We start from the raw sequence: 13,070 nt of genomic DNA on the forward strand, positions 1-13,070 counted from the left end.
CCTCTGCCTTCTGCCAGCTCATTACTGTTGTCGCCATTCTGATATTGTGACAGTGGGCACTAGAAATTCCTAAGATGGATGAATGAGGTGTTTTATCACAATAATTGTTTTGATTTTTAACATCTGGATTCTAATATCTGTATATATTCTGTCTTTGTGCGTTTTGGGAGCAGATGTTCACTGTAGCTCCTTTCAACATGTTTCTGTTTTCGTCTTTGACATCCTACTGTAATGGATTAAAATAAGTGATTTGGCAGCTACTCAGACCTTTAAATAAACTTTAATAAATTGTAGAATCATTGCATCTCTTGTGGCGCCGGACCAGCAGCTATCTATATAAATGTTTCTTTTTGTCTTAGGCAAGAGTTGTTTTCCCTCTTTTTATTTATTAAAAACGTGGCTTATTTACCATTTTTTCTTTAAACAAAACAAGAATAATTTTTGCTTCTCGATTTGTTGAACAAAATGGATAGATTCTTAAGCATAGTAAATCCAATCCAAAATTTAAGATGATTAAGCTTATCTACTGTTTGGTGGAAATGAGGTGGAAGTCAATGAGGGAGTGTAGTGAACTAGAGAAAGATATTTGAACTAGACTGTTTTTAAGCACTTCTGCAAACAGAAGTAAGAGGTGTGGAAAAAATTATGAATAACACTTCATGCTATGACATTAATAGCTATTTTGTCTATTCTATCAGAGCTTCTTATACAGTCATAATTATAACAGAAAAATCTGCTATTACTAATGTGTGTTTTCATAGTAAATGAATATTTTATTACACTGATTTAAGCACAGGTTCTCCTGCATACCTGCATCCAAGCATTGTCTGATAGTTTACTATAGTTGCATTCTCAGAATAAAAGCTAGACCCTGGTATAAGAGTATTATAACAGTATCCTTACGTGAGTTTCTAACCACAATATAGTTTTCTCTGTTTGCATTTAATTAAGTCCTATGTGAAATATTTCTTGATTGTTCTGGTGTATGAATGGCACAATTCCTGACATCTATAGTCTTTTAAGAGATTAAATATCATCCTTGCAAAAATCATCTGCCAAACAAAAAGTATGAAAAGGTAGTGTATATAGTAATAATTATGATCAGCTAATAATGGATTAAGTCAGGGCATCAAGAAATCCTTCCATTCTAGAGAGTTTAAATTCTACAGAATCTGGAATATATACACTCAAGTGTATTCTTCTTTTGCCAAAGGCAGATGTAATTAAGAATAATTTTTAATTGTATTTTGGTTCTATACAAAGTTGATCATGGACCATGTGTTCTGCCTTAAATATTAATTATCTTCCTTTTTTAAATTGTATAGTGCTTTGGCTGGATACAATGGTACTATCTTTGCATATGGTCAGACAGGCAGTGGCAAAACTTTTACCATCACAGGAGGAGCAGAACGTTACAGTGATCGAGGCATCATTCCCAGAACTTTATCTTATATTTTTGATCAATTACAGAAGGTATGGAACCCTTTTTTTCTGTCTATTTTTAATGTCTGGTTTCAAATATTTAACTATTGTTAAAGGTTGTTTTTATAATAGTGTTAGTGGAAGCCCTGAAACTAATGCTCTAAGAAAATATCCAACTTGACATGGTACTTACTGTGTGCAAGAAGATATTTGTAGTTGTTTCTGCTACCTGGGTTATTGCAGTAGTCTGAAAATAATGGGCATCACCATGGGGGGGGTTGTAGTTTTAAAACCCAGGCTATTTTTAGTTGGTGCAGCATATCTTCAGATCACACCAGTGGTTCTCCTTGTCTAACACTTATATCAGCTCCACTCTGGTTTTGTATTGCGTGCACTGCATTTCATTTTGACTTTCTATGCAATGAAACGAGTCAATAAGCCAAAGGATGTGCCAGAGTAAGCACACTGTTGTGTTATGTTTATTATATTTGTGAAAAATTTTATTTTCTTTTAGTGTCTGAAATACATGAGTGAACACAGTCAAATATCCCAGTACTTTTATAATTGTAGGAAGCAAAGGTGAAGAGAAGAAGAGAGGAGTTTGGTGTAATTTATGTTTTGTCTCTTCATATACTCCACCAGGCCTATGACTCATTAATCTTCACATTTTAGCAAAGCGATTTAATTAAGCCAATTTAAATATTTTTGACATTAACATAAATCATTCCATTGTACTTTTATACTCTTTAAGTCATGTACTACAGAATACCAGTCTGTCTGCATTAAGGCTATATGTCTTTAGTCACATTAATATGCCCTGTCTCAGGAAGGGTTAACAACAGAAAGCAATTACTTTGGCTCTTTGGAAATATGGCTTTGGCAAGTAAATGTACACAGCATATGGCAGAAGCACACAAACTTGCCATTGTGGGAAAGGAAATGAAAAAACCCACCTGATCACGTTATCTTAAACCTTCTGCTGCACTCACACAACCCCCATGGAGGACTTTTGTTGTTGAAAGTGAACAGGTTTATGGTGTAATTTCCAGCAACCGTGTCAACACACCAACATTCTTTTCTAATGTAAATTATGTTACAAAAACAAAATAGGATGAAAAATAACTACTATGTTGTCACCTTCTCAGCACAGAAATATGAGTATTTCCCTCTTCAGACTGGGTTTTGGATCAAAAGCTATATTTAGTTATGCTTATAGGACTATTTCAATCTTTCTGCTTCCAAATCATTGTTTCATATTATTTTTTTTCTTAGTGCATTTTAAAGAACCATTTCTTGGTGTTTTATCTTTCCTCTTGCCTTTCTTTTCATATCTCTCCCCGTTTCATTTCTTTATACCTGCAACTATGGTTTGGAAGGTGCTCAAATACTGGACAAGAATCATTTGCCTTCTAACCCTAAATAGGATGAAAGATGAGAAAGTGAAATCAGGGACATGAAATACAAGACTTGTTAAGCTCTTACTTGGACAAAGACACTTGAATTTGAAACCAAAGAAACAAAACTTTTTACCCTAAATGAGAAGCAAATCAAGCCCTTTGCTTTTAATAACATCTCCTTTTAATTTAGAAATTCTTCTGTTTCCATGGCATCCTGTTTGAACTGTTCCTTACTACATTTTTTCCATCCATCTGTAGTGTATCTTTTAAACTATGTCCCTTGAAATAGTGAACTGTCATAACCAATTAAAAAAATCCATGGGAATTAATTATTAAATGAAAACGACAAGTTATATCTCAAAGTATTTTGCAAAAAAAAAAAAAAACACCAAAAAAACCAACTGTAGTAGATTGAATTATTAAATTTCTACTGTGATATGAGTGCTTTTACAGTGGCTTTGTCTGCTGAAAATAAATGACTGATTTTTTTTTTCCTTTAACTTTGGAAATCATAGCCCACTATTTTGAGGTTTATGTTGTTTGGATTTGGCTTTGGGCAGCGGAAAATTCTGTCTGCAAAAATCAGTTGTGTTACATTACTTTTTGGCAATGTAATTTACCAAAAGAGTTGTGATTGCAGAGAACAGCTGACACTGTATACAGTTCTCTACTGTTATGATTAAGAGAGTGAAAAGCAGAATGTCACTGATGTTTCTAAATGAAGTAAATCTTATTTTTGTTGCTGTTTTTACTTTCTTTTTTGTTTTTTTCCTTTAAACATAGTCTTTCTATCCATAATATAAGTGTTTACCTTTTTATATTAATATACCTTTCTAGTGCAAAAGTGAAAAATGTCAAGACATAGTTCTGTAAGCACCTCCCATGTTCTAAATAGATAGACTTTTTAAAGTATAAAGAATCAATTAAAAATCCCAGATTAAACTCATTGGCATGGTGGGGTTTTGTGGGAAATTTTTGTTTTAGTGAGTTTTGTGTGTGTGTGTGTCTGTTTTGATTGGGGGGTTTTGTGGGTTTTTTCCTTTCTTCTTCTTGAGTCCTTATCCATATGGTAACACATAATATAAAATATCACAAATTGAACATGTGCACCACACCCGGGAAAAGGAAAAGAGACAAAGTGAGAAAGTGACCTAGAAGCCGTAGAAATAAATTTGTCCTCTAATCTACCTCTGACTTCTGCTTATAACGCTCTTTCTTTTCTTTTCTTATCCAGGATAGCAGTAAAGTGTATACAACTCATGTTTCCTACTTAGAAATCTACAATGAGTGTGGTTATGATCTGCTGGACCCAAGGCATGAGGCCTCCAGAATGGAAGATTTGCCGTAAGTATTAAGATCAGAGAAAATTGTCAGAACCAAGAGGAATCATTTTCATATACCCTAGTACATTGTTTGGGGACTTTTTGACATTGTGCTACTGATCTCAGTGTTAATTTAAGCAGAATACTTTGTTTTCGCAATTTTATGAACGGTGCCTTAATATTCTGTTATTTTGTGTGTATGGAGGCTAGGGAGTAAGCAAAGGTGAAAGGATTAAAAGTGGTTGTTGCTATTATGCAGAAGAGATCTCTTGCAGCAACTGACAAGGAGAAGGTGCACTTGTTTTTCTCATGGCAGCCTGTCTTCTTTGTATGGCATGTATGACTGTGTGTGGCAGAGACATATAACAGGTGGCATTTCCTTACAACAGTAATGATAAAATCTCCCTGCTTCTCTTTGGACCTTTTCCTTCAAGGATAATTGTTTTTCTAGAATATGCAATTATGAAATAAGGTAAGTTACAGCTAGAAAATAGGCCCCAAGGAACTCCAAAGAGCAGTATATTTCCTTCAGAATGGATGGTTGTTATAACAGTTGTCATTGATCAGACACTAGCACCTACCAATGCTTGGAGAAGGGTAGTAAACAAAGGTTTGTAAGTCATGTATACTCTAGCTGGTGAAGCTAAATATTTCTAATTTATAGGAAATCCGAATCCTAGTCTCCAAGTCTGAAATAATATAGACTGTGTTATTTTTAAATAGCTAAGCAAACACTAAATTGACATGAATAAGTGAGTTGTTTACTGGATTTGCAAGTGCCCTGAAATAATGCTAGGGACTATGAATTTTATCACTCAACATGACAAAAACAGACACTTGCAAACAGCAATGAAATGACTGCTGATACAAGAGCAGGAAAAATACTGAAATTTTTAAATGGGACAATAAAAGAAAATCAGTAGAATTTTATTTTGAAATAACTAATTATGTTTTTCTCATATTAAACCATTTTATTTGTTAAAAAGTTTTCCGACAAAATATTTTATTGTGTTTAAATGGAGTTTTATTTTTCCACACAGTATAGGATATGTATGTACAAAATAATTTTCAAGATTGATCTTTATAAAAAAAATCTATTCTAGAGAATAGGAAGGCAGCAGATAAATGCAAAAGGTGGGACTGGGCTGTGAATTGGTCTAATTGTTTCAGTTTCTTTACCGGAAAAATCAAAGTAAAATTTTGCTTTATGACACATCAGTGCTATGAGGACAGTGTCTTTCATGATGAAGTTAATATTCTAATTTAATATATAACCTCCTTCCTGTGGCATGCAGACAAAAAATTTAATCAGTTTGGATATTATAATATTATAATTATAATAATATAATTTAATGTAATTTGCGTCCATTTTTACAGCATGTAAAAATGGTATGTTACACTTTTTTTGACTTATTAAAGTTAATGCTATTTAGTTATTCAAGTGATTAATTTTATTTTTTAAGTTATTTGCAATATTTTATCTGAACTCATTCCATTTAACATTTTATAAGAATTAATTTATTCATTTCAAAGAAACTGAATTTTAATAATTTAATTGCAACTTTGAAACATGTTTAGGGTCATGTGGCCTGGGAAATATGTCATATCTTAAAACTAGGTACTGAATATTTGCTAATAATTGTGAGCCTTAGAATCCTCCAATTAGTTTATGTATGGTGATTCAATTAAACTCAAGAATAACTCTGTGTTGTGTATAAGGTTATTTTAAAAAGTAAAAAATGATAGATAATTTGATTTTAAGTTAGGAATAAAGGATGTTGGGATAATTATAATTACCTGCAAACTTACATACATGCACTGCAGGATGAGTTTTATAAGATAGTAATTTTTTCTCTGCAGAGTAACTAATTTTAATGAATGCTTTAAGGTTTTACTGTCCATGGACATTATTATTTCTACTACATCATTTGTCAATAAAATATATTCTGTAAACTAAAACCATACGTACATGACTCATATTCAGCATGTGTAAAAGTATTTAATGAATAAAATATGTTTTGTTAATTTTTTAATATTGTAGTCTGGGGATTCAAAACTTAAAAATATATAGTGTAATTCTGATCTAAAAAGGGAGTAAAAGTTGCAGAAATAGTTGCATGATTGACGATATTTCAATTACTTGATTAATTTTCTTAAATAATAAAGTAGAGGTTACATCTAAGTAAATAGTGGTCACATCTTAAAATTTATCAGGTGTTTATTACCTAATACATATATATTTTGGAGAATTTTATGTGCTTGAAACCTCTTAATATTTTAGTGATAGTAAGCAAAATACAAAATAATAACTTTGTTTGCTTGAAAGCTGTATTTAAAGAGAATATTTAAAAGAACGTATGGGTTTTGTACTGTATAGGTGTCACATTATGCATAACTTTCTGTTGAGCACCACAGGGGATCATCTCAGCTTTAAGCACTATAAAAACCCAAAGGCAGGATATTTACCCTAAGTTCTTGGGTGAATGTTGGCAGTCAGTGTTGATACTTTCCTAAGTCTTTAAGACGGACAAGAAGAGTATTGAAGAACTGTGTCATTTTAGAAGAATAAGCCAAAAGATTAGTTAACCTCATATAATGTACAGATTGTTCTGGAACAGTATTGTTATCCATATTCTTGCAAAAGAAGGGGATGTAGTTTGAATAAAAGATATGTACTTCTGACCAGCAAACTCTGCGTTCTTAGCTTTATGTTACCAGTTCAATGTAAGGACGAAACACAGATTGCATTCAGGTGATAGAAGTTATGAAAGGCTTGTGCATACACTACAGGCTTGTTGATAGTACTTGAAAAATGAGACATTAAAATTGTATTTGATGCTTAAGGCAAAGTGAATAATAAACATGTTTTAAATTGTCCACTGCGTGTAAACATTACATGTTTAGACTTGAAATATCAGCTCCTGAAGTCAAGGTTTTGTGTGTAGCCATACTTTGCATTTTCTGTAGACTATGAAATTTTCACCTTAGCACTGCTTACTCATTTCATCTGAGTCTGCCAGAGGAGAAGGGAAGAGGCTCTTACAAAAACAATCACTACTTTTCTGGAAATAAGTTCCTGTGCAATGCATGAATGTAGACAATATTGCTGCACATCGATGTGTCTATCTATATGTATACATAGATTCCTACACAGAATTATGTAATTATTTACATATTCATGCACATGTAGGGATATGTATACATATACCTATGTGTATACATACAGACTGATATTTATATAGGTATACATTAATAGGTATCATGTTTCTAATAGGTACAGATATTTCTACAACTAATGTTGGTTTTAAGATCTCATTAAACTTCTATTTCAACAGAAAAAAACCCCTAGTTTTCTTGATGTTTAGTTGGAATATTACTTATAACCCATAGAAGATACCATTTGATATACTTTAATGTTTCATACAAAATATACTTTAGTTTACAATTGTAACTTGTCTTATTATACAAATCTGAAAATGTTTTAATTTTGTGACACTGTAGATGAAACCCAGCATGTGCAGATGCAAAAAAAAAAAGCATTTGAAGAATCTTACTTTCTAGAATGAAGAAATTGAATTTAATATTGACAATCTAATTCTGTTTGTAGCTGTAGAGAATTCCATGTTCATACAAGGAAATTATGATTGTTTTCAACACATAAAGGTATGAAATTATTGCTATGAAATAAAGCTGGTAGAAGACTATTTAAATACTTACTGCCACCTTATGTTATCAGAAAAATTTTACAAGAGTGTTCAAATAAGGAATACTTTTTTAAAGCTCTTAATTTACTGCACATCTGTGCAAGAGCCTTTTATCTCCAACAGGTTCTCGATTGTAGTGTATTTGTAATTTATGTAAGCCAATGTTACTGAATTTCACTTTAGTTACAACCTACCAGTAAAACTCTCCCTAACATGTCGCTGTTTATTCAGAAGTAAGAATTTTTTTGGCATCACATATAACACAAAAATAAAGACTGAGGTTATAGAACCATTAGACAAGAATGACTACATTAATTCATAGGTACCCAGTAAGTTACTGCTTTACCTGTCTGATGGCAGGTGACCCTCTTGCATGTGAAGGCAAACTACAGTTAGTGCTGTTTTGCCTTAGAATGACAGCCTAAGGTGCAGTAATTGAGGAGCTACTTGTCAGGGAGCTCAGACAACCATTAGTCCAGAGTAATGTGGCTATGGGAACCTAGAATCTAAACTTTAAGTCAGCAAAAGAGATTCCGCATTTTTGTGTGAAGGTTCTTTGAAGTCTTCTTTGAGAGGGAAATGTTTAATTTTTAGTATAATGCTGTATGACTTTAAGAAAACGACACTTTAAGCTGAGAGCAAATTAACTTCAAATGAGTTTATACCCTTCTGTTTCTCTACTGCCCTCCAAGGGCCTTAAGAGTTACCAAATTGCTGACATGGAAAGCTAAAACAGCTAATTCCTGTTTTCCTTAACAAAGAAGGATAATAATAAAATAAGGCTAAGGAAATAATTTTCAACATATAGGAAATATATTTTATTTAGTCTGATTTTTTTATTCAAATAAATCTCATTCTCCCCTCCAGTCTCAACTCTGTTAATATCACCCCCTTTCAATGGCAGTACCAAGTATGTAATCTGGAAGGTGACCATCAATCATAAACCTTCAAGAACTATACTTTTACTGTTCTGAAAATTATCAGTATTTTAAAACTTCTAAGGCTAATAATATTGCTAGTTCACTTTTTTATATGAAATACATTCTTTCAAAATTGAGTGTTTGTTTTGTTACTACTGAATACCATAGGTTAAGAGAACACAAAGTTTTGTAAGCTTAGACTTTTCTTCTTGTTAATGAGGAGACAGCTAAAAACTATTTTCAATAAATTCTTCTAAGATTATGATTTTTTTTAATTCCAGTTCAAACAAATTACACTTTAAATGCATACAATAACTTCAGCATAAAAGATATATTGGTTATTCACATCCATGTTTTATGTTGATTTGTTTCCTGGAAAAGAGTGTCAAGTCCAGTGAAGCTTTTTTAGGTAACTTTTCTACAAACATTTGATGACCCGAAGTCAAATTGATTTAACAATTTTTTTTTGTGAGATTATTGAAGTTGCCTGCAAATTCTAACAGATTTTGTATGTTTTGTTTATACATGAACCACTGATCTTGATTCAGTTTTGATTCCTTGATCTACATTGTGGGTTGAATGGGGAGAGAGGGATAGTGCACAGCTTTTTCCAGATCTCTGTAAGAAAGGTTTAGCAACAAATGGCTTAATAGGGTAGCCACTTTGGTAAAACAGAATAAGAGGTGGAGGATCGGTGGCAAGTAAATCTTGCATCCCATCATGTGCTGGGTGCCCTGCATCCATGCAGCATTGGACAGAGCCTGAATGAATTTCCCCATGGCATACTGCACAAGAGCAGTACAGGTCCTGGCCATGAAGAGAAGGTCTCCATTTTGCTCTTTTGACCATTTGTATAATTTCCTTACAAGAAAGCAGCTTCATTCTAGAAGGTGTTCTTCTGAGAACTCAGTGAATTTATCCTGCAGCCAAGGGATCTGAGCAGCACAACTCAGGCCTGAATGCCCCACAGTGTGTGTTGCACCCCAGAGGCTGTGCCTGCTCAGGCTCACTATTACATGAATCATTAACTCCTAAATATGTTACGGTGTCCAGTCATGTCCATAACATCCAGAGCAGCCAAAGCATGTTTTTGTTGTCTCAAAAGAGAATCTGTTGGAGGCAGTGGAAGGATTTCCTATCACAGTATGACATGTCAAGCACAGAGTCTGCGCGAGCACTTACTCATCTCACAGTTCTGCCATGTCTCATTTGGGAGATTACGCTCTAAGTCTCTACTTGGATGGGAAATCAAGTCTGTGTGCTGTTAAAAGTTGTGCTGGTAGCTGAGTAACTTTGTAACCTTGCCTCTTCAAAAAGTGTTGACTTGGTCCTCTGTTGTGGTATTCAGGGAATTGTACTTCTGCAAGATCATCTTTTTGGGGTGATACATAAGATGATTATCCTGACCATTCTTTCCTAAAAGCCAAAGTTCCTTGCAGTTTTACAAAACATTACCTATATGTATCCACTAATTTATTCTATTCTTCTGAACAGACTCCAAGATGCATCCTTACTGCTTTTCTCTTTTATCTTTTTCCTAAATTTATGTTTGGCTGCATAGTCTCCTCTATAGTGTCCTTACAATGAAGTAGTATCACTGTATCCTGCTGATGTATTGACATAGAAGTCATGTATCCTCATATGTTGTTTGCATCATTATGATTAATTTTTTTTATATATAAAGTTTTTGAGATTATTCTAGATTTCTTCAATTTTAAGCCCTAGAGACAGATAGAATGATAGGAAACTTGACTTTTAAAATCGTCACTTTTTTACAAAATATATTAATGGAGGTTTTTTTACTATTATTTATAATACACAAATTAATGAGGTGGTATTAATTAATCACAGGAAGCTTTAAGGTCAATGTTTGCCAATAATGAGAACTGAATAAATGAAAGCATTTAGTGTGCAAGGCTCTCTTGCACTGGTGGAAGCTCAGTTGATGCAGGAAAGAGCACAAGCTAATAAGGGTATACTGTAATCAGCACAGCTCTGGGCTTTAGTGTGTGATGCACACAGATGCAGACAGAAAACAACTTGACATTATCGAAAGTTTGATGTGCAAGAGCAGAATTATACTCTGGGGTTTATGCTTTGAATGGGGAAGCTGAGCTTTGTGATTATATGAGAAATGTCTTACATCACCACACAAAAATAAGGCTAACCATGGTAGGCAATCATACTTGGAAAAGCAATAGCTATGACTACTGAAGAAGCTTTGTGTGTACTTTTACAAGCAATTTTTCTTGAAAAGAGTGAGTGCATTGAAATCTGTTAAAATGATTTCTTTATATCCATTTGAATGTGTTGACCATCAGACTGTGAACTACTCTCACAATATCTAAGAGTAATCCTACAGAATACTGCTTTGATGCTGGATTTCATTCTCAATTTGGGGCAGAGGGGAGAAAGTCAAATAAAGCAGAATAAAACACAATCTCTCTGGTTTTGAAGCAACTTGAAGTAATTAACATGCAAGGACTATCTACTGATAAAAACTCAAACCCCATACTCCCTCTTGTGGTTTATCTTGAAGAACATGAAAAAAAATTTATATACATATATGTATACATATAGGTGTTTATGTATAGATGGAAAGTATTATTTATACTTACACAGAAAACAAAGTTTTAGTTTAAATAAAAATTGCACTTCCAACTTTTTAAAAAGTTCTAATTTCTTTTAAATTTTATCAGAACATGTAATTCATCCTGAAGGACGTGTTATTTATCCTCAGATTTCGTGTACTTCTGTTTTAACAGATTCTTCTCTCTGAGAGTTTTCCAAATCTAGTAATGCAACCATTTGGCCTCCATGTTGGATACTCTAAATGTCCCAGCTGAGAAGACCCTAATGGCTACTCAATAATGCCAATAAGTTTAACTCCAAGTAATCATTTTGCAAGAAAAAAAAAATCTAGGTTAAAGGACTATTCAAAGAAGTGAAAAGGATTTTCAGTAATTCTTAGCAGCTCTTGTGGAGCTTTTGCCATATCTTTGCTACTTGCATCCAACTCCTTTCTGAGAATTTTAGTCGTATAGAAGTGTAACTAAGAACATTTCTAACAGAGGAAATAAATAAAAATCACTCTGCTGGTTTGCTTTTAATTTAAGAAAGGGATAATTTACAGTTGTAGTTACTACCATTTAAGAAGAATGAAAAGAGAAATAATCTTGACAAATGCAAAGTTATTAGAAACATGTTGACTACAGATGCGTTGATTCTGAAATATTCCATGCCTATTTATATGTCGAAATAATGGTATGCTTTGTGTATCATCTTTACTTGGTAATAGCAAACAAACCCCTATGTATTATTTGTCTGAGATGATTAATCTAATTCATAATAAAGGAATAAAAAGGAGGTGACAGTAAAAAAAGAAGTCAGTATATCCTTTAATGTATATAATTTTTTTCATGTTCTTTCATTATGAATGAGTTTTAGATTTCACCATTTCGGTGCTATCAAAATGAAAGTATGAAACAACATCACATTAAAATTCTAGTTTTCACTGTTGTTTTTATTTTCCATGTAGAAAAGTGACAATAATGGAAGACTCTGATCAAAACATTCATCTTAAAAACTTGTCTCTTCAGCAAGCAAACAATGAAGAGGAAGCCTTAAACCTACTCTTCTTGGGGGACACCAACAGAATGATTGCTGAGGTGGGATTTGCTTCTCCATATCTTTCTTAACACAACTGGTGCTTAAAATGGTCAAAATCATCTCTTGTCGTCACCATATTAAAAGTATTTTATAGACAACATTCATTAATTTATTAAATTTTAGAACCTGAGGGAACATTTATAACCAAGTGCTTCTTTCCCACATGTAACTATACAACTCAAGAGAAGGAAAAAGAGAGGAAACTAATCTAAGTTGTGCAGGTTTGCTTTATTAGGCAATGAAGGACTGGTCCTTTGCTCTAGTTTTGATGTGTGCTATGAGTTTTGTAAATGGTAAGATGGAAGACATTTGTGCACAGACAATTCATAAAAATCCAAATAGGATTTTTTTTGTCTCATCTTTTGCCAGAGAGTAATGGCAGAGATCAAAACCAAAAAAACTGTCTTTTGTTGGCAGCTCTGCTGAATGTAAGGACTAGATTTTTGTGCTTTATTTTAGATTTTATTTGCTTTCCAATAAAGCAGTTTCTTGTTATATTTGAATACAAAAGAATCCTCAGCAACAGGTTATAAAATCCAAACTGTTTCTCATATTTTCTATCTGTTAAGACAACTTTATGATTTCAGTATCTGAAATGTATGCTGAGGATTTAAAATCAAATTTGCAATATAAGCA

General features: G+C 33.0%; 1 protein-coding gene across 4 annotated transcripts in view; it reads left to right on the forward strand.

The window, feature by feature from the left end:
- Window positions 1-13,070, forward strand: part of KIF6 (kinesin family member 6) — a 156,825-nt gene that overhangs the window by 13,938 nt on the left and 129,817 nt on the right. For all 4 annotated transcript variants that reach the window (XM_063390857.1, XM_063390855.1, XM_063390856.1 and 1 more), the window contains exons 4-6: window positions 1,326-1,473; window positions 4,054-4,163; window positions 12,304-12,433. In XM_063390857.1, coding sequence (XP_063246927.1) covers window positions 1,326-1,473; window positions 4,054-4,163; window positions 12,304-12,433 — 388 coding nt within the window. The remainder of the gene's footprint in view (window positions 1-1,325; window positions 1,474-4,053; window positions 4,164-12,303; window positions 12,434-13,070) is intronic.

Source organism: Prinia subflava, chromosome 2, assembly GCF_021018805.1.
Source record: "Prinia subflava isolate CZ2003 ecotype Zambia chromosome 2, Cam_Psub_1.2, whole genome shotgun sequence".
Classification (NCBI taxonomy): domain Eukaryota; kingdom Metazoa; phylum Chordata; class Aves; order Passeriformes; family Cisticolidae; genus Prinia; species Prinia subflava.